This window comes from Falco peregrinus, chromosome Z (assembly GCF_023634155.1).
Source record: "Falco peregrinus isolate bFalPer1 chromosome Z, bFalPer1.pri, whole genome shotgun sequence".
NCBI lineage: Eukaryota > Metazoa > Chordata > Aves > Falconiformes > Falconidae > Falco > Falco peregrinus.
The window spans coordinates 17,705,388-17,727,928 of record NC_073739.1 but is presented as its reverse complement, the minus strand read 5'-3'; the positions used below and the strand labels follow the sequence as shown (position 1 = coordinate 17,727,928).

The 22,541-nt window shown below is 43.3% G+C and overlaps 1 protein-coding gene across 2 annotated transcripts in view; it reads right to left on the bottom strand.

Annotated features, from left to right (window-relative positions):
- LVRN (laeverin) overlaps positions 1-18,474 on the bottom strand; it is a 43,248-nt gene extending 24,774 nt beyond the window's left edge. Inside the window, exons 1-8 of one of the 2 annotated variants that reach the window (XM_055791629.1) lie at positions 17,586-18,474; positions 10,803-10,945; positions 9,612-9,751; positions 7,334-7,460; positions 4,984-5,138; positions 3,535-3,648; positions 413-556; positions 39-104 (exon numbers count right to left, since the gene is read on the bottom strand). In XM_055791629.1, coding sequence (XP_055647604.1) covers positions 39-104; positions 413-556; positions 3,535-3,648; positions 4,984-5,138; positions 7,334-7,460; positions 9,612-9,751; positions 10,803-10,945; positions 17,586-18,256 — 1,560 coding nt within the window. In that variant the 5' untranslated portion in view covers positions 18,257-18,474. The remainder of the gene's footprint in view (positions 1-38; positions 105-412; positions 557-3,534; positions 3,649-4,983; positions 5,139-7,333; positions 7,461-9,611; positions 9,752-10,802; positions 10,946-17,585) is intronic. The other variant, XM_055791628.1, reaches the window with a different exon arrangement.
- Between the last annotated feature and the right edge of the window lie 4,067 nt (positions 18,475-22,541).

Genomic DNA, 22,541 nt, shown 5'->3' with positions numbered 1-22,541 from the left:
TATAAATCAAGATGAAGGTGTTAGTTTTTCAAACTTACAGTAAGTGCTCTGATAAACAACTTCTCAGTCAGGAAACCAGACAGCATCCAGGTAATAGAAGCCCCCTGAAGTACAAAAAAAAGCTATGAGAAAACATGAATTATTATTGCAGTATTTTTTCTATATTCCAGAAAAGTTAGTCAGGCTACTCGTTTGCTTTGTATTTCACCAAGGTTAAAAATGTTTTCACTATTTCTTTCATAACCAAATAGATTTGCAACATCCAATAAATTTGTGCGTGCAGCAGAAACAAATTTTGAATGACAAAACAACCTACAACAAGCATTGTAATTCAGCAGTTCCTCTCAAACCTACACTTTGTACCATTAGTTTAGAATATGCAAGAAACAGGAAGAATTTTATATTTTTTAACCTTGTTGTACGTGATGCTGTCAAAAAGAGACATTAATGAAAATGATTCTTTGAACTTGTCTTCACTCTCTGACAGTGATCGAACTCCTATTTCATTGTCTTCCCTTAAGACAGGTTGTACAACATGATCATAAAATATTTTATCCTGCAAGAAAAAGATAAATCTAAGTGAGCTGTAACAGGAAATACTTATTCTCAGAAGAGAATGTAGATTATGGGTTTAGCACTAAGGAATGATCCTTTCCCCCCCTACCTAACTTTCCCATGAAGTAAAAGGGATTGTATACCCGATCCTAACGTTTCCACACACAACATTAGTAATCAGTGACAAGTTTACACCTGAGAAGACTATGGGCTTGGACCTGACAAAGACAATTACAGTGTAATCCTCAGGGAAAAATAAGTATATTAAAGAGCAAATGAACAAATACTGAAAATTAAAAAGCTGTATCTTATTTACATCTATAGGTCATTAATATGGCAGCATTTTCCTCCTAAATTTTCTGTTTCTCCTGCTGCAACCCTGAGCAATAACCTAAAAACTAAGCTACTGAGGGTAGCAAAGCTTAACTATGCAGCATTTCTGCTGTCACCCAGTGAGAAATATGAAGGGAAAATGGCTCCTGTGGTGTAAATCAATGAAGTTCTGTTTGTCAAATGATGATTCAGTTTCCCCCATCTTAGGACAGATCCTCATTATATTGGAATATATATTCCAATATTTTTTTTCCCAATTGGAAAACCAATATAATTATAAAGGTAAAGAAAAAAATCCTAAGTCTTTAAAACACTGCAGGCTACTTTGAGCACTTCTACTTTTCAAGAAGAACACAGACTTCCAGGTTAATGGGGCCATATTTGTTGACACATTTTTTTCTACTTGTAAACAGCCAGTAAATTTAATTCTGAGGGTTCAATTTGTAACTGGGTGGCGATCACTGGCACAAAGCCTAGTTGGAGGTAAGTGACTAGCAGTGTATCCCGGGGGCACATACTAGCTCCAGTCCTGTCCAACATCTTCATTATGATCTGGACAATGGGGCAGAGCGTACCCTCAGCAGGTTTGCAGATGACACAAAGCTGGAAGCAGTGGCTGATACACCAAAGAGTTGTGCTGCCATCTCATGGGACCCAGAGAGGCTGGAGAAATGGGTTGATGGAAACCTCCTGAAGTTCAGCACAGGGGAGTGCAAAGTCCTGCAGCTGGGAAGGGGCAACCTCAGGCACCAGTACATGCTGGTGACCACCCAGCTGGAAAGCAGCTTTGCAAAAAAGGACCTAGTGGTCCTGGTGCATACCAACTTGAACATGAGCCATCAACGTGCTCCTGCAGCCAAGTCGGCTCATGGTATCTAGGGCTGCAGTAGGAGTAGGATTGCCAGCAGGCTGAGGGAGGTAATCCTTTCGCTCCACTCAGCACTGGTGAGGACACACCTGGAGTGCTGGGTCCAGTGCTAGGCTCCCCAGTAGTGGAAAGATACAGAGCTACTGGAGAGAGTCCAGCAAAGGCCACAAAGATGATGAAGGGACTGCAGCATCTCTCCTGTGAGGAAAGGCTGAGAAAGATGGAACTTTTCAGCCTGGAGAAGAAAAGGCTCACAAGGATCTCATCAATGTATATAAATACCTTGAAGGGAGGGTGCAAGATGGATGGAGCCAGGCTTTTTCTGGTAGCACCCAGTGACAGGACCAGAGGCAATGGGCACAAACTGAAACACAAGAGGTTCCCTCTGAACATCAGGAAATGCTTTTCTCCTGTGAGGGTGACCCAGCACTGGCACAGGTTGCCCAGAGACGTGGTGGGGTCTCCATCCTTGGAGATATTCAAAAGCTGTCCGGACACAGTCCTGGACAACTAGCTCTAGGTGGCCCTGCTTGAGCTAGGGGTTGCACCAGATGAACTCCAGATGTCCCTTCTAACCTCAGCCATTCTGTGATTCTTTGAATGTGTATGGCCCTCAAAATTTGCACAAGAAAGCCCTCTACTCTCACACTTGTGTAATTTACTCTGGATTTCCAAGACACATCACATAACTGTAATTTATCAAATGGAATTACCGCCTAGTATCAAAATTTACTTTATGGACATAAATAAAATAGCAATTGTTGATTTTTAGAAAGGCAAGCTTCTAAATTAAAAGATTAAAATTAAAAAGGAGACAGATTTATTTGCAATTTAAGATTTGGCAGCCTTTACACTTCTCAGTGATATCAAAATCATTCATTACAGAGAATAAAGTGAGCTGTTGTTAAGTTCAAAGCAGAAGGTTAGCGCATCCTATGACCTAAAAATCCTTCTGACAGAATTTGTTTGACAGGCCTGTATTAGTTTCCAATTAAACATGTAATTAAGTACTTTGGTGAATTAGAAAATGAAAATGACAAATGATATTTCACTTGAGCTAAATAAAAAGCAGACTGGATTGCCTGCAGCCTTGGGCTTGCCCATACTAAAAGATTCTCCTTTCTTCAGAAGCTGAGGGCACTGTGCACAGTCATTTATGACTGCACATCATCTCATGGGCACATCATCTCATGACTACAATTAACAGCACTTATCCTCCTATCTCAGAGTTTAATGATGGATGGAGTTTTCTAATAAATTATGGAACTTATTCCCATTTGAGTGGCACAGGAGGAAGTCTTACCCTGGTGTTGGATTAACTATGTGCATTATATTTGCCACATCTACAATCAGACACCCACAGACCCAGTAGGGTAAGGAAACACAAAATGGCCCAACTTACTCACTGCCTGGTAAAGATACCTGAGGTATGGGACACATGGAAAAGAGTTTGGACAGGCAGGGAGGCAAACCATCAGCCACAGGACTCAAGAGAGAAAGCTGGGTTTGCTACATGACAGATCTAGGGCAAAACACCAACTCCTTGTCACTGCAGAATGACAGCTGTCCTCTGTGCCAGCTGTAGGAAAGCTGGGTATGATCATAGCCCGCAGCAGGTGGAGACCCTCCAGGGAAGAATCAAGACCTGCTGGTCTTTCCCAGGGCAGCTGAGTTACTAATACCACAGCTAAATGAAATCCCTTCTCCTGCACCTTCCTTTTCTTCTTACATACTGAACCTTCCTACTTTAGCTTACTTCACTAAGGGTTAGTACTTACCAGTGGAAGCTTGGGTTCAACAAAGGTAGCTCCCAGGTATTCAAAGTAAGATGCCAGTCCCTCATTAAGCCATAGATCATTCCACCAGTTCATTGTAACGAGATTTCCAAACCACTTAAATAGAAATAAGCAAATCTCAGTATCTCTTTGGACTGCTGTTTTCATTTTTTTCAGGTTAAACACGCATACCTATGCTGAAGTAACTTTATTTAAACATGTACACATCAATTGAATAAAATGCTGGATATTTCTTTAGATAATGAAAATTCAGTAGAAAAAGATGCACCTTGGAAAAAGTTAGAGGTTCAGGGCAGTCATGTTTTAATTGCTTTGTCTACAATTTCATACCATGAGTATGGATGTCAGTGCTTTAGGTCATTCTTTTACTCTATCTAATATTAAACACTTCCCAATAAAACATAGATACCTAAAAAAATCATATCAGGTTATGATTAAAAGTAGGGCATTTATCAAGCAATTTATCACACAAAAAAACATTTTTCCATGTTCTTAATGAAAGGATATTGTCAAGAGAATGATAAACAGAACTGGGGACATAACCATTTCCAAAATCTGCAAATCTCTACACTGGCAAGCAATAAATTCCCACAACAGCTGCTACATACTTATATCTGGCAGTTCACATTTAACAGAAAACTGATCACTTGCAGATTGGTGTTTTCTTAATTCTTAAAAACTTGAATTACAGCTTTGTTAATTAAGTATTGACATTTGTTTTATTGGACTGCAATAAGAACACTCTGCTCATCTGAAGGTCTGAAAAGTTACAGACGTTGTCAGAAGGGCACACAAGTGCACTAACCAATTAAAATCTTTCACTAACTTTATTGACTAAGTGCAAACAGTTGCTGCTCTGGCAAACACCAGTAAATTAAGTAGTTAATAAAAAAAGTGAACCTGTATTATCGTTCCAAACCTAGTAAGAAAGTTTTCGAAAATCTCTGTGAAAACTGGACAAAGGTCCGGCTACAGTATAAAATGTGTTCATATTAATTTTGTTCTATCATACCATAGGCTTTTTCCTACAAAAAAACAAATAGCTTTTGCAATATGTACATGCACTGCCACTACAAAAGAATACTTATAAAATCCATTAACTCTCCACCAAAGTACTAATTATATTGTACAGAGAGAGAACTGTGTCATCCCTACATTATTTTCTAGTACAGCATTCAGGTACTGTAAGAAAAAAAATAAATAGCACATCAACAGTTTTGTATCAATGAGTCCTGTGCATACCACAGACCCACCTTCTAACACTGATTTATCAGCGGAACACGTGATCGAATAGTCTTTCAGTACTGTAGTGCTCACACCCTCTACTGTCAAGCCACTATTTTTCCTCTCCTCATCAGTGACTGCATCATCAGAAACTGTAAAGAAACAACCTCATAGGCAAACGAATGTACAGAACTTTTTACCACATGCCTGGTGTCCTATCTCATGTGACACAATTATGGCAATCATTGCTTTTCTGCTTGTGAATTTATCACTTGGGAGGTACATCATTGATGATTCTTGGAAAGTCATGAGCCCCCAGTTTTCCATAGCACCTGCTCCAAATTCAGGCAGCGCAACCAGATCTGAGTTGATTCAAACAGAGAAAAACAAAGGTATCTTTAAAATTTTCAGAAGTAAAATGCTGACATGATTTTTATGCTCACAGTGGTTCAGTGTGCAATCAAAGGACATTACATTTTAGTGGTTCTCTGTGGTATCATGGCAACATTCTTGCAAATGGTCTTTGAAATTTCTTCTTGTCATGCTTTTCATCTCTGATTGCCACTCTTTCATGAAGCCAAGTAATAAATTCCCATGAAGCCCCAGATCTGTACTGTATCTCATACATAAAAATGTCTTGAACAAAAATGAAGGCTGTATTCTACCAATGCTAGGAGAGAATATGTTCCCTTCTGTCCATCAGAAATATTTCTCTGTATAAGTTTCTCCTGTGTTTGGGTAAGATCATACTTAACCATTTCTTCAGCCTAGCGACTAGTAAAAAAATCTTGCTCTTTCAGCCACTCTTATCTGAAAGGTGCCTTAGAAACATCATCCCTCTGTTCCCACAGTATCACTGTTACCTTTGTGACACCCTTCTGCCCTATTATCCACAGGGAGCAGCTGTCCAGTTCAAATGTAAAAGTTGGATGAAACATCAAGGATCTCAAAGAAAGATATACTGTTTAAACTCAGCAGCAAAGAGCAAAATTTGGAAAAAGTATAGAGAGCATTTTGGAAGCAGACACAAGCTTGTACTCCAAACCAGCTGACCATGAGGCAGTGGCAGTCCAAAAGCTAGGCTGTTTAATGGAAGCATGGAGCTGAATCCAAGCAAAGCTAGACTGCATCTCAGCAAGGGCTTATTGTCTCAAGCTTACAACAAAGGTATTTCACTTTTGGTGAGGCAGCCCTCATCTGCTCAGCTTGGGGCAAAGAAGCTCACTTACAAGTGCATTAAAATCAGGTAAATACAAACCCTTAAATATCCCTGATTTAAATGTGTTTATTCTTAGTTTCACATTTTGATTTTCCAATAGAACTCTTTAGTATCTACAAGAATCTGTTCTTGGTTCATCTAATCCTCTTGATTTTTAAACAAAACTTCAAAGAAAGTCAGCGGGAAATGCAGTTGGTATGGCCTGACATTACAGTGGGGGCTGTAATGGTACTGCAGCATTCTGTGAAACCGAAAACTTACCTAACAGAAAGCCTGCAATACTGTTATTCTAACTAATTTTTGTAATATTTTTATACCAATGAATTAATGTATTGACGTTGCCGCTAAACAGAATAATACAAATGTGAAACAGAATTGTCTACAGCTCTTGAGTAGTTTGTGTGATTACTACTAAGACAAGAAAATAGTGAAGGCTGCATATATTACGTTTTCCATAAGAAGTGTAGTGAGCAATTCTGCAAGTTATTCTAAATACACTGGGAGATAACACATTTACACAGATTAAAATTTATTTCTTTGAAGTGCCAAAATACAGTTTTGTCAAAACAACAAATTATCTAGTCAAGCAAGGAGGGAAACTCTTCTCCCACAGCCCTGCACTCTGCTAAGATCATGAGCAGGTCCAAAATTAATTTCAAATAACAATTGCCTTCTGTGCTCTCCATATTCTACCAATTTGTATAAAAGAGCACGTTTCCCCACAATATTCCTGCTGAAGCCCTTGGGAATCCAAGAACAAGTAGCAGACAAACTGTACAGTAGAACTATATGATGGCACCCATTTTCTTGACTGAAGCTTGACTTAACTGACTTACCTGATGGCCATTTTAAGTAGAAAACAAACATGTTTTCCTGCAGAAGTCACTTTTCTGGGGAGGAATGTGCAGGAACATAGAGCCAACTCACAGATAAGACAGGGACATACTGAAGAAAGCAAGGAATGCTTTGGGGAGGCATGGGTTATAGCAAGCATGGATTTACTAGGAGGACATAGGGACTACAACATCCTTGCCTGGTATGGTCTGCGCATCCCAGAAACAGCCATGTGACTGGACAACTTCTTTCTATCCACTTTGTGGTCCCTTTATTAGGAAATGATGCTTTAAAAGAATGAGTGGGATGTGAAGGTAAGAGTGCCGAGTTATGGGTTAATAAGAGCCATGAAGCATAAAGGAGAATTCAGTGAGTTAAAGCTTAGGAGTTTTATTCCATGAATGTGGTAAGCTGTAGAAAGAGAATAAATGAACCCATTGCTTCTGTGAATATTACACCATGAGCAGCCATTTCTTGTCCATTTAAGAAAATAAGTAATCTCACCTGTCTTTGGCAGAGGGTAGCTGACATTAAGTAAGTCTTCCAGAAATGAAAATATTGGGCCTGTGATATTTAAAGCATAGTCAACATACCCATTTTTAACTGCCTCTTTCCGAGCCCAAATACGTATCTGCAAAAGAACAAGGAAGTGTTATTTTAGACAACCCTTGTCTTTTCATTTTCTCTACTTCTCTTCCATGAATCACTGTTTGAAAATACTGTCTGTCCATACCAGACCATACAATGAAGCTTTTAATGAGAAAAATCCCAACTCAGGTTTTGCTGGACCTGACAAAACGTGGTGCAGAGCCTAATCCTGCTAAAACCTAGACGAGTTCCAGTACTCCAAACGGGCCAAGATTTGCATCCAACTATACACTGCTGGAACAAATGGACTCCTGCTTTTTCTTTCGTTAAATGGGAAATGCTGTAAAACTATTTAGAATCACACATCCTAAGCCAATGTATTCCAACCAGTGAGTCTGGGTGACAAACCTTCCTTCAGCCCACCACTCCTTCCCTGAAGAGAGAAAGGGATGTTCAGAGAGCATTTGCTGTCCAAACATACAAGTCTCCTCTTGCACTTTCTCACAGCGTGAAACAGACCACTGGCCTCCCATTGCTGCTGGAGAGAGCAGATGAATTCTCAGCAGACAACTTCTGAGCAGACAACTGAGTAATAAAGACAGAGGCAGCAAGCAAAGCTTTTCCCTCCCATGCCCATTTGCTTTGTCATGGTACTGAAAAGAGCAGCTGTTTGCCCAAGGTGATGGAGTAGACTGAGAAAAAGTTTACATCTCCATCATGCATCTCTGGAAGCAAGACACTCCAGGCACCTAGCAGCCCCAAAGCCCCACATTTCTTGCATCTAAATGCAATATACGGTCTCACAAAGAGCTGCACAGCCAAACCCTAAAAGCACAGCTGGGAAGCATCAGAATGTAATTTACAAAGGGAAAAAATAAGGCATATTCAGTCAATACAGTATCCTCAGCCTCTGAGCTCCTCTTTTCAGCCAAGGTTTCAGAGGAGATTCAAAGACCAGATCGCTTCATTTTGCAAAACCTAAACACAATGGGCAGACTTAAGATCCTAATCCTACTATGAGCTTTAATACCACTGTTTCAGGTTGTAAATTACCTACCAGAAATGACAAACAGACACAACGAACATGCTCACACAAGTACTGTGGAGGCATCTATTGAACATGTCAGTCTGAAACCAAGGGGCAAAATACTCTCTCCCCTCTACCTCACAGAACACAAGTGGTGCCTCTTCCCTCTGAAAAAGGCTCGTTTGAATGTTTTGCTTTGCCAACTCTTGTCAGTACAGCCCAAGAAAAAGGCACCACAGTGAGAGCTGTAATCATCCAACACGTTCTATACAGGTGACAGTAGGTATGACATGCCAAGTCCAATCTTCACTCAAAAAAGGAGCTAATACAGTGCTTTCTAGGTCACTCTGCACTGTTCTCTTACCTTGTCCTGCCTTTCTCCACTCAGATGACAGTGAACTAACCACACAGCTAATACTGTGCTCTCATTTCCTAAGGACAGCAAATATATGCTCCCCTTAATAACTTTATGATTGAGTTTACTATTTATTTTGGAACAATGTCCCAGCTGACTTTCAGTCAGGACAGTGAAACAATTGGTGCCAATGGAGTATGTTTTTCTACAATTTCCCTCAAGAAGCTTTGGACACTGTCGTATAAGAGCCAAACGGAACACTCACTGATGAAGAAGCTTCAAACACAAAACACTCACTTTTGGAGGCTAAAAAATGCACCCACTGCAGAATAAAAGGTTACAATACTAGTATACAAAATGCATAGAGCACAGTATTGCTCCTACTGATGTCATGATGCCAGCTGGTCCTCAAAGGGCCTTGAAGAACAAGGCACTGAACTTCAGTGGTTTGTCACAGCTGTAGAAATGGCTGTTTTTTCCAACTAAGACAGCTAAGCAAATAAGAAATCCCTAAATTATGACCAGTACTTTCTACAAAGCAGCTGCTCCTGAAGTTTTAATATACAGAGGCCATACCTAATTGTGGAATTGTATGAAATGAACAGGACAGGACAATAAACTGGTTGTCCTAAAAGAAAGCTTTCTACAGAAGTATCTGCAGGAATAGATGTTAGCAGATTTGCCACATAAGCAAATAGGTTTGGAATGGAAAGCATAGTTAATGTCTGTGATATCTTCTAAAGCACATGATGCACCATAGACCCAACTTCTGTCATAAACTGCAATAATGTGTTATGCAGCCTCATACTTACCTTGTTTCCCCGCTCAGTTCTGGTGACATAATCAAAATCACAAATCACAAAAGCAGTCAAGTAAGTTGACATTTTCAGTGAAGTGTTAAATGTGGTAACAGTCCACAGGCTTCCATTTTCATCCTTCATTTCAGATACATCTAGAAGAAATAGCAAAGCAATATTCAAACCACTGCTCTTCCATAAGAAACAAGGAGTTTTGTGTTTTCTGCGTGGTTTTTTACACCTCTCTTCAATATGCTGTATTTCTGCACTAACTTCGTTTGTTTCTGGTAGAAGGCAAGCAACCAGACTCATTGCTACTGTCATGTATCAGAGTCATGACCTTCCACGCAAACACCGAAAATCCACTTCTGAGTTTCATAACTGAAGTCCTGGAAGGGTATCAAACTGCATCAGTTTTAGGATGTGGGTGAACTATGGATGACTTATCCCATGCGGCATACCTCTAAAATGTCTGACCTATTATGATTCAAATGTAGATCATGTGTGCCCAATTATGAGATACTTAATCACATACCTTCCTTCTAAACAAGGGGGACATGGACAAGATTCTCAGGGGAAGAAAATGCTTCAAGCAACTCTCACAGAGATCCCATTTATTACAATTCCTAAGTTACTTAGCTTCCATACAGATCTCATAAAACTTCCTTTTTATGGCTGAAAATTATTTAAGTGAAAAATGAAGATTCATGGCACTGAACTGCAGTAAAAAGCCATTAAGAAGAAAGCAAGAGATACAACACATTTCTGTACTAATACTAATTCACAGAATTTCTTTGGAATCTTATACCCCATGTGTCCCCCATGAGATCCAAGCAAGGGGCAAGAGCTGCATCTCCAGAGCCTTACAATCCTCTTGTTCTTATTCTACACATACACAGGAGGCTAAAATGTCTCTGCCCAGAAAAACAACTTTTGTATATTGTAAATGTGTCTTAAAATCTACTTAGAATGAAAGGAATCCCTTATTACCACAATTACAGGCTTTGCATAGTGGGGCTGCCATTTTGTTTTAAGCAGATGTTACACAGTGAATTAGATACACTTGACAAAGCATTTTCAAGGCATTAGCCCATGGACAACAGAACACCGCCGTATCAGATGATACACTCTGTTCAGATAAATTACACCCTTTAAGAAGTAATTTAGGAGGAAAAAAACCCGTAAGTCTGCTTGCTGTTTACCTACCAATAGCAGGCATATTGGAAAGAGCCACATAGCTTGGATCATGGACAATTCTGATATTAAATGTGGCCTTCATGGCAGGTTCATCAAAACATGGGTAAACTGTCCTGGCATACGTTGGTTCCATTTGGGAAGCAATCAGCATACTGTGTTAAAAACACAAGTAAGATTAATCCAGCATGCTACAGCTGCTCAAAATCAATACATAGTGCACAAAAACACCAACTCAGAAAAAGCAAGAAGTGACTCACACAGATAGGCAGACTTGGAAAAGGTCTGGTGATTATGTAAAGCCATGATTAAGTCCCTGCACCTAACAGACAATTCAGTTTGAATGGTTCTAGAGAAAAGCAGTCATTTTTAATTAGGTCTTTTTTATTTTTCTTTTTTTCCCCCCCTCTCACTGGCCTTTTCCAGACATCATATTTTAAATATTTGAGCTTTTCTAGTCAGTTTACTAAGACAGAGTTGATTAAAGTTTTGCACACAGCAGACCAGTGCTCAAAAGTGATACAATGCCTAATGTTAAATTCATAATTAGCATGCCTCATTACAACTGCTCCTCTCTCTAATGCATGTACTCTTATTTAAATGGTAAATTTTAATTAAAAAAATGTAATAACTGTTAGGTAACTGCATGTACATGCATTTGCACACTTCTGTCAAATCACATAGAGAAGAACCCCAGCGAAAGCAGCACCAGCGCTGTCCCAGTGCATTGGCAAGCCCAGGAAAATATTCAAGAGGATCCTTTTCTACCTTATGCCGTGGAGCCTTGCCTCACTTGGGGCAGATTTCTGTGGAACACTGTGACAGATGCACTCCTCCTGTCTGAACTAACTGAACTTTGGTCCTGGTAGATGCTCAGCATGCAGGCCAAACTGAAACTACAAGCACAGCATGACTTCGCCTGATCATGATCTGTAGCGCTGAACCATGTCCAAAACCTAAGGCTGCATGTTTTAAGACTCTCTTTTCTTGGTACCCAAAATGAATGGGTTAGCCTTCCATTGATATTTACATCCCTTCACAGAACACATACTGCATTATGTGCAATTTGCCCAAAGGAACACAGTCATCAGCTTCCTGCTTCCACTGACAAAAGTCAGGAATGCTTTCCACCAAGTTCTGAAGGCCAGCCCTCCAGCAGCCCTCTTCTTTTGAAAGATGTTTGCTTGTTGCCATTTTAATAGCTGTGCTATCTAACCCTGCTCAAAGCTGATCTAACCAACCCAGTGTTGAAATCATCAGCAGTTCATCTACACTATGCCATCCTCATTGCTGATGCTTGGGGAACTGAGTTAGTATCGACAGGACAACCATGTAAAAGCACTGTATTCACAAAACATGGTACATTTTGCATTTAACAGACATGTCTGATGCTGTACCATAACACAACATGACATTTAAAAGAGCGCATGTTGAACATGTGTTGATGCATGGCGACTACTGCAACCACAACGTCTATTTTGCAATGAGGAATGGCTTGACAGCAAGCAGCATTGTGTATTTGACTTCTTGCCTGGCAGGTCAGGAAGATTTTCTTTATGCACCAGATTCCCTGCAGAGTCAAGCTGTGCAAGCCACCAGCTGCCTTGCCGAATGCAGCTGAAGCTCCATCTGAGACAGAGGTATTGCCTCCTCTCCTCCTTCATCCTGTCCAATGACAGGAAGCAACTCAAACTTTGTCCAGGGTTGTAGAGCACCATCAAAGTTGACAAGCCACTTCATCGAGGGAATCAATCACTGAAAATACCCTATCTCCTTCTACCCATTCAGCAAAGTACACTTTTGCACATTCATTTTATGCAATCAGTCACAGCTTGGTTCTAGGAAACTCTGAGCAACCCCACAACTGCAAATTCCCCTGTACCAGCACAATTTACTGCCTCAGAAGGCTCCATACCAGCTGAAACTGATCAGACACTTAGCTAATTTGCCCACAAGAAATTATTGTTCAAGAATACAAACCAGCATATATTGGGCAAAAGCATCATGATAGAAAAGAAATATGAGGACAGATTAAATGTCACTTTTCAGCAGGACTCCAAATAAAAAATAGGAATGTTTCACGCAAGTTACCCAAATAACTGGTGTTTCAAATACACATTACCTCATATCATTTGTCAGAATGAGTCATTGTTGGGGCTTTTTCCTTTGTTGCTTTTTGGGGTTTTTAAGGTGAAGGTATTAGCATGTACTGAATTACTAGCAAACATTTTTTCCACACTGCAATATTATCACAAAACAAATGACCCAAAAGGAAATTGATTTTTTAAAAAAGCCTAACATTGCCTAAGCAAATAAATTCCTCTCTTAAGACTACAGTTTTGTGCATAGATTTAATTTTATTTTTTGTAAGTATCATATAATGTCTCCTTCCTCTAGTAAAACATAATCAAAGCCACAATATTTTCAAAAAAATGAAAAACATACAGATAATAGGAACCCTTAGCTTAAATCTTTGACAATTTATACTACACATGGGTTTTGTTTTTTTTTTTCTTTTTTGTCAGTTAGTGTTTAAAAACTAGAAAAGGAAAATGAGGAATGCATCCTGTACAGTACATGAACACCTACTGGATGCTGTTTCACCTAATTAGAAACCAGCATAACTGTAAAAGAATTTTTTTAAGTTGACACAAAAAAGGTTATTCTTCTAAAAATGCCTTCTCATAGAAATTTTATTTGTAATACTGATAGCATAAGGGGGCTTTGCGTTAGCATCTTTCGTATCTGATTTCTTCCACTTTAAAAATATATCAGAATTAAACACGTAAAACAAGTGAAGCGGCTCAAAGTAAGGCAGCTTTACAGTGAGCAGAATCCTGTTCTGTGCAGCAGCTGTCCCCAACACCCTTTCCCTTTTTCAGGTGAATGGCGCTCACTAGTAACATGCAGCCTGAGAAAACACCAAACCTGTTATTTGCTCTGATTTCTGTCCCATACCTTTGATGGTCTTACCCACAGATTCATATATAACAGACCTAAGAACTTCAGATCCCCTGCTCTGAGGCACAATTAACCATACCAATGCTGTTCTAATCCCCTTTGCCCTCATTATAGTAATTGGTGCAGAAGCAATTGATAAAGATCAGCACAAATACTGTGTTTGATTACATTCTGGGATGCCTGTTAATACTAGCCCTATCCAGTCAAGTACTTTATAGCAGTTGCATAGGACACATGTGCAGTGGCTAACAAGCAAAATTCCCAAAGGATGATGAACACTGACATAGAGCCTGTGCTTCACAGTATACTCCACAGGGATCCTCTAACCCCGGAGTAGTATACGTGAGCTCATTCACAGCAGTGCCAGATCTATACACAGACTGATGTTACAACAAACCTCCTGCATTGTGTATGTTTGAGCCAGCACTCCTAGAGAAGAAGGGCAAAAGCAGTTTCTGTATCTTTCTGCCTGCCCAGATGCCGGCATGGACTTCCCCAGCTATATGCAGAATGCAGATTCCTTTTTTCAACAGGAAAGCCTTCAAATACTTGGTGCTGGTGAAGTGGGATCATCCTGCTTTTTCACTTCCTTTGCTCCTGCAAGCACTGCAGACATGGGCTGTGTACTATCCACAGAGAGTGCTCCCATTTTTAAGTTTTCTTTTGTGTGTTAAGACCTGATCAGATGCGTAGTACAAATTCGGATACAGCAGTAAAAACACACGCAGTCATCAATGATCAAACTGGTAACACACAATTTCTGTGTTGGAAATTAGTTTGGCTTTTGTTTATTGTTTTCCACAGACATGAGGCTAGCACTTCTGAAAACAGCTGTCTGTGAACCGCTTTCCCACACCACCATGCCAGCCTGCTCCAGCTCTGACTTGGAGAGAGGACAGGGAACAGTACTTCGTGTCAACTAGCTAACTCTGCTAACCTGCCAAGAGCAGTGGGGATATCTGACCAAGAAAAAATCTGGTGCCGAAGCCCACACAGAACAAACATTCTGGGGGGTTTTGCTTCTCTTCAGGATCTATCTGCCTACTGAAAGCTTGCCCTTCTCTAATTATACTCTCCTGAAATGACAGGTCTGTACCAGTTCCACAAGCACAAATTACAAAAACCAGTACAACTCCTAGCGCACAGGAGTCTGCGTGACTGTAGATAAACGGCATATTGTCTGTTGCTGCTGGTGGTTTAAGTCAGGTGCTGGAGTCTGAAGCCTTTGCAGGAATCAGACCCCAAAGGTCTGCCGGAGCCAGGTACAAGTCACTTTAGAAGAGGTACAGGACAGTCTGCTGGAGATCGTGGTTTCCTCACAGAACAGTAACAGGCTTTGTACTGACAGCTGAAAGGCACTGAATGTTTTTAAATCGCTCCTGATCTATATAATCCATTAGAATCCAAATTCTTTCGCGATTAACAGCTTGCTAGACCTTACAGACTATATCCCTCAAAACACACCTCCTTTAAAAAAAAAAAAAAAAAGGAAGGTAAACCCCCTCCAGTGTAACTGGACCCCACCAGATTAGAAAACGTCTGGTAAAGTGATGACTCAATTCTTAGTGAAGGAAAAAATAACAAGATACTGTTGCATACTCTTGATTCAGAGAAGGCCTTTTTAAAGCAGAAAAGATATGCAAAATCCATGCAAAAGTATCAGGAATGTTGGCAGGAACAAGTAACCAAAACATTATATCTGCAATCAGTAGATTTCCTTTGACTTATTTCTGTGACTGAACACCCCTGGCATCTCTTTAACCAGACTGCAGTCTCACATTTCATTAGTGCTTCGTGGTAAGCCAAGAATGAAATGGAACAATTGTCATAAATCCACTAAACACTTGGAAATTGGATATACACATTATTTTAATGACTTAAAAATATTTTTTTCTTATTTTCTAATGTGGCAGCACAGCTGACAATAGCTTTTTTCTTTGGATGTTCTGAGTTTCACACAGTTTGAATCAAAAAATTTCATAGTCTAATTCAGTGTTTCTTAGATAGAATTTGGCTGGATTAACACAGCACCAGAAAGCACACTAAAACAGTATTAAATGCTTGTTCCTTTCTTACCTATTTGGCTATTTTTTAAATTCATGTAAATCAAGCAAAGTGTTCTAGATTTTCCTTAACTCAAAAATAGTACGAATAATCCTGTGACTGACAATCAATGAATGAAGAAATAACAACCAAAGACAAACAGAATATATTTCCAAAACATACTTATTACTATACCACATTTTTCTCTAAGGCTAATCAACTTATCTCCTTTTTCTTAAAAAAAAAAAAAGTCTACTTAAATTAATTTCCAGATGTGGCAGAGAATGGTATCAACAACGATTTACACAAAAGCTGGCTGCTGAAAAGCCAACTCGTTGCAGAAAACCCACCTCCATTTCAATAAAAACTATTAACTTTATTTTGTGGTTTCATATTATTACTACTCATACAGGGATTTGCATGTATGGATCTTGCGGCTAACTGAGTATTACCTGCTTGAACAAGAAGTCTACAAGCTGATGAAATACAGTTTATTTTAGTGGACTCATCGATAGGCTGGGAGCCAAGAACACTTGAACTTTAACTCTAGTTTTCCTTTTGACTCACTGCTGATCCTCAGCAATTCACGACATCTTTGATTACTAAAATTGAAATAACTTTAAAATAAGCAATTTATCTGCCTCTTCTTTAAACACCTGTTTTGAGAAACTCATGTTCCACTGGAACTATTTAAATCGTAATCTCAAGTTTCACTTGTATCTAATGCAATTCACCTTGAGAAGATTCCCAGTAGAAAAATAAATAAGCAAGCACTATTTTGAGGGTGAAAATATCTTCTAGGTGACCGACTGCTTAATAAGGTCACACTGCCCCAGCACTGATTCTGCAGTTCAAAAGAAAAGGAAAACATCCTGACAGCACTCACTGAGGAAGTCACTGGCGTGATGACAGCCGAACAGCTTCAGGTATGACAGCACCTACGAAGTCCAGCTGTCTACAGCGGCCACTCACCCAGCTCCCACCACACCTCTGAAACTGCATGTGGTCATAGTCTCTAAACTCATGCCCAAATCAAACAGACATCTGAAGTACCGGGTTCTAGATAAAGACATGCTCCCTACAGACACCGGTCAGGAGGTGAGGAGCTGCCAGTGCCACAGCAATGTGTGTGCGGCCAGGATGAAGACTGAGCTGGGCCACGGCTTGCAGACACTGGGTGTAGGTACTGCCTGACACCTTGCTGCCAGAGGCACAGAAAGAGAGAAACAGTCCAGAAAACGCTGCTGGGCCAGTTGAGATAGACCCTTTCCTCTGCCAAAGGCAGATCTCTGTCTGACAGGCCCCCAGCGAGCCCTCCCAGACCACCCCCGGCGCAGCAGCTCCACATTAGCCTCCGCAAACGAGGGCTCTGCAACCCACCGCAGCGTGGTCTCGCCGAGCCACCGCCGGCCGGTGTGGCGGATCTGCCAGCCGCTGAAGGAAAGCAAGCCCGGGCACCCGAGCTGGCGCACTCCGGCGAGAAGCGCATCGCCACCGCGCACGGCCCGCAGCTTCTGACAGGCGGCCCCTGCGGCCCGCCGTGCGCACCGGCGCAGCGGCTGCGGAACGCTGCGGCAGCGCCTCCGTGCCCCGCAGCCACCGCTCCCGCCGCCCCGCTGCGCCCGCAGGTGCCGCCCGGCCCCGGCACGGCCTGGCACCCCGTCCGCGGAGCCGCGGCAGCCCCCGGCGCTGCCTCCGACGCCCCCACGCCACGGGCGACCCCGCCGCGGGGCCGGGGGTCCTCGGGTGCCGTCGGGGCGTGGGGTCCCTGGGGCGGCGGCCGCCGCCTACCTGCTCCGTCCCTGGTCGGTGTAGCGGGTGAGGAAGAGCCCGTCGAGGTCCTCCTCCAGCCGGCCCTGGAAGCCCAGCTGCAGCACGTAGCGGCGCCCGGCCCGCAGCCGGCCGCGCAGCTCCAGCACCGCCACCTCGCCCGCCGCCTCCTGCCGCAGCGCCGCCACCTCCACGGCGGCGCCGGGCTCGGGCAAGGGACCGCGCACGGCGGCGGCCCCGCGGCTCCGCAGCCCGGAGCTGTGCAGCACCGCCGCGTCCGTGTCCTGCCGGCAGCGCACCGTGATGTTCACCTGCCCGCTGAAGGTGAAGGGCCCCTCCTGGCCCGGCCGCACCCGCGGCCACAGCTCCAGGTCGTAGTGGAGCGGCAGAAGGTGGCGGGGCAGGCGGCGGCCGGAGCCCGCGGCGGCAGCGTGCGCCGTTGGGGCGGCGGGCGAGGGGGCGGCGGGCGAGGGGGCGGCGGGCGAGGGGGCGGCGGGCCAGGCGGGCGGCGGCGGCGCCTCCTGCCGGCAGCGCCCGTAGAGGGCGGCGAGCGCCAGCAGCGCGGCCAGCAGCGCCAGCAGCAGCGCGGCCAGCAGGGCGGCGGCCCTCCGCCCCACGTACAGCCCGCGGCCGCCGCGGAGACCCATCCCCGCCGCTCTGCCCGGCCCGGCCGCCCGCGCCGTCCGGTACATACGGGGCGGCGGCGCGGGGGGAGTGAGCGCCTCTGAGGGCGGGACGCGCCGGGCCGGGCCGAGACAGGGGCCCCGGGTCCCACCCCCGCGCTCCGGGAGGGCTGCTCCGGCGGGGTGGCAGCGCGGGGACTCCCGGCCCCTTCGCCGGGAGCGGGGCGCGGCGGGCAGTGGCAGCGCGGCGGCGAGGGAGCAGCCGGCGGGCGGGGACGCGACGGCAGGCCGCGGCGCAGTTCCCCTGAAGCCCCAGGGGCGCTGCCGGCGGCCGGACGGGGTCCGTGCCCGAGGACCCCCGAGGATGAGTGCTCGCGGCACGGCCAGACAGAAGGCGGTGCACGGACGGGACGGGACGGGACGGCGCGGGGCGCCCCCCGCACGCCCGGGCCGGGGCTGGGCGCAGGGCGGCAGCTCGGGGCTTCTGGAAGCCTCGGTACCGGGGGGCGGCCGTCGGGCTGGAGCTGGGGGCTCCCCGCGCCCCGACGGGAGCAGCGGAAAAAGGAAAACAAAACCCCGGCCCACAAATATTCGTCCTTTTCCACCACCGTAAGGAATCGCAAGAGAATGGATGAGAAAATTGTGGGGGACAGCTTGAGGTGTGCAGAGGTTTGCGGTTAGAGTGGATCAGCTTTAGAGGGAAATCTACATACATGTTAAAAGATTTCAGAGAAGGGCATCAGGCCTGAAAAATCTTTGCTAAATGAAAAAAGCACGACCAAAGTGTGTTTCTGGCAAATCGTCCTCCTTCAGAGCCTCACTTCCCTGCATAGTTCAGTTGAGGCTGTAAACACAGTGCTGTACACACATAGCTAACCCTGTTAGAATCAATAGGATTAATCCCACGTTCCCAGTTAGACACATACTTAAAGGGTTTGACGAGTTGAGGCCGGATTGCCAGCGAGATTGCACAATTAAACCTTTGCCACCTTGTAAAACTTGCCTGTTCGTTTTGCTCAGTTACAGCTACCTCTTAAATCACGATGAGCCACACATGACAAGGAGCAGTAGCCAGGAGCAGTGGCCCTTGCATGCCATTGCCTTCGATGCTTTTTAATCTGGGTTACAACATGTTTCCCCCCTCCTTTTGTTTTTTTAATTTGCACACACCACACCCCCACACCCCCCATTGTTTTGAAGCCAAGTCAATTCCTTTGGGTTTGTGGTTCGCACCATAACAGCCACCCTCAGCCCCAAACAGCTCTGTTGACAAAATCAAGGCATTGGATTAGGTATTGCAGTCTGTTTCTTTGCCAGAGTTAAAGCTAAACTGCCTAAAGTAAATTCACCTCAATGACCTAACACTAAAGGTTATCCCTTCTGCTAATTTATATATTTGTTAATTGAGAGAGATACCTTTCCTATGGTCCTGTAGAAAAACAGCTACTGCTTCCCTCATTCAGGGCTCAGCAGGGCTGGCTGCTATAGGTCTAAGGAATAGCTCTGAGCCACTGAACAAAGAAAGTCTGGGCTTCCAACAGAAGACCACCATCTGTTGTTTTCTTGTCACTTGAGGAATGGAGGTGATCCCCTCTAGCAGGCTGTTGCACTGGTTGTGGGTTCTCCCACTCTTCTCGCCCCGTTTGCTGCCTGCACCAATGCCTTTGCTGCTGTTACCCATTAGCTTCCAACAGGCTGTCTTCTGGCACTGGCCCATCTTCTGCTGTTCTCTTTCATACAGTTCAACTTCCATGTTTCTGTTTCTGTGCTTGATTTCCCATTTTGTTCTCATCTACCCCAGTCTTCCCCCCACACCCTGGGACCTGTCTCTGTTTCTCTGGTTCAGGCCTCCGTACTCTTTCACTCAACCCACCATCCTGTCCCCCTTCTGTCCTTGTACATGCCTCACACACCTTTACTCTTCATCTTGCACATCAGCAGCTTCTTCCTTTTCTCCTAGCATGTTTTGCAACACCCGCTATATTGCTTTAAGACTGCAACAATCTCCAACAAACTTCTTGGCGGTCGCTGGACCTGCAGCCACACAACACCCCTGAACAAACTGCCCTCAAACAAGTATGATCTGCTGCATGTCACTTAAAAGATTTCACAGAAAATGTTTTCAAGTATTTAGGAAACTATCTTTTCCCTCATAATGTCAATGTAAATCTGGGAAGCAGTGTGTTGTGCCAGTCCAGAGTTGCTCCATCCCATGGAAATGCTGATGCACTATGGAGACCAGGTAAGATGAATGATCAAGAGGTCCCACAAAGATCAGGAAAGAAAAGACAGTGTTATAAAGAAGGAAGTGATGAGAAGAAGAAATCACATAAGTGTACCAGTGTTTCTAAAGCAAGAGTGCAGACACTGCAGAAAATTATGCAGTATTTCCATGCCCTGCTTTCCAAATGTCTTTTTATACACACTCAACATTGTTCAGTAAAACCATGCTCATCCACTTACCCCCTCAAAACAAAGCAGAGGCAAAATCAAAACTGTGAGGCATTTCATTTCACATCTATGAAAATCAGCACAACTGCTCAGTAGTAAACCTGTAAGTAGTGCAGACCCCACAGGAAGGTTGCCCTTCATGATGCAGGTTGTGTTTGAAAGTTTACAGTTCATATCCATAAAACATCCTTTATTTTCTCTTTTTTGTAGTGGGGAATTAAAACCTGGTCCTTAATTAACACATAATACAAACACAATGGTTACAGTAAACATTTTAAGAAGTGTTGTTTAACTACCTTTTCCTCCCAAGTAATTTGTTACCTTATAAAGCGAGTGATGGATGAAGGCTTTTGCTAGCCCATGACTGCTGCCCACACACACACACACGTTTGAAATGGGAAAATGCTTTGCATGCAGTACAAAATGTGTGAGTAGCAAATATTACTGTTCACCATCCTCCTGAACTTATTTGTGCAGTTAAGATGTCTGAATGACGTGTTTCTGAAATCAAAGTTGCAGGAGGTTCTGGGCCAGGACAGACACTCTGGCCACAGCCTGTCAAACACAGTCTTTTGTTCAGGCCATAGCTCAGCCCAAATGCTGACCTTGGATGAAAACGGGAGGCTTGTATTTAACTCAGCAGAAGCCTCCGGTACACATCTGAAGGTAGAAACAAATCACCTGTTATAAAAGAAGTCAGACAGCTCTGAAGGACACCAAAGCATCTGACAAACTTTACTGTCTTGTTTTTATCTTTACTGTCATGAAGGGGTCTGTGCCATTCTCACTAGCTGTTCAAAGTCCCATTGCTGTCCACTGAATTTTAAACAACAGAAAAAGGTTACATATGACAGCATGGGACCTACTATCTGTTAAGGTGCAGTAAGGTAAACAAAACTTCATGTGGCAGGTGGCCAGGAAATTTGACATGAAATTTCATTAGCAAAATATTACAATGACCCATCCTCAAAGTTCATCATGATTTTCAGGTTGATAGTATTGTTACTTTGATATCATCCTAAATCTTACATATACTGAATGCAACATGTTTAAACAATGTGAAATAATGGTTAGGCTGAAAAATTATTCCCTAAATCACATTGCTAGTGATCTGTTCAACCTAATTTGAGAAGTTCTGAGTGATGGCACGTGTGGCAGTTCCAACAGTGGCAGTCGGGGGTGATCAGCACTCCTGAAACTGTGTTTCTAACAGAACAGTAGATCTTGTTTCCTCTTCAGGTTTTGGGCAGGTGCCTGATTTTTTCTGTTTACAAAGCCAGACCAACACTCCTAGTCATAAGGGATCCATGTGCACCACCTAAGTCCATGAAATCCCAATTACTATTTTTTTGCCTTGGTCTGCTCTTTTATGCACTGTAATTTGCTCTGCACCATTTATTCTCCTTCTTTAACAGAGCCAATAATATATCAGAGCTGAAAATGTTGTAATGCCTGGAAGTATCTGTGGCAGAGCTATTTCATAGGAGATGCTGAAGTAGCAGACCTTTACTATTGCTCTGAAGGTCCGATTTAGTGGGTATTTCAGGTTTCCCAGCCATCTGAAGTAAGAAGCGTGAGCTATAGCTGGACATACATAGCTAGTGAGGACCATAACTTCTTACTGGACATGTCAAAGAAGTCTGCAGCTTTCCTGCAGGCTCAGGATGAGTACTTGGCATTGTCCTTCATGGAGTATGTATCTTCAATATCAAAGACAACACAGGTGATACTAGTTACCAAGTAATTGAAATTAGACTTGAAAGAATGAGGTCTCCTTTCCCTAATAATAAAGAAACACACAAGCAAACAAACCACCAAAACCTGTGCTTCAATGTTTCTGTCCTAAACAGATTTTCTACACTCCCTGTATAGATCTGCCAGTAGATACAACGTTTACAAGCTG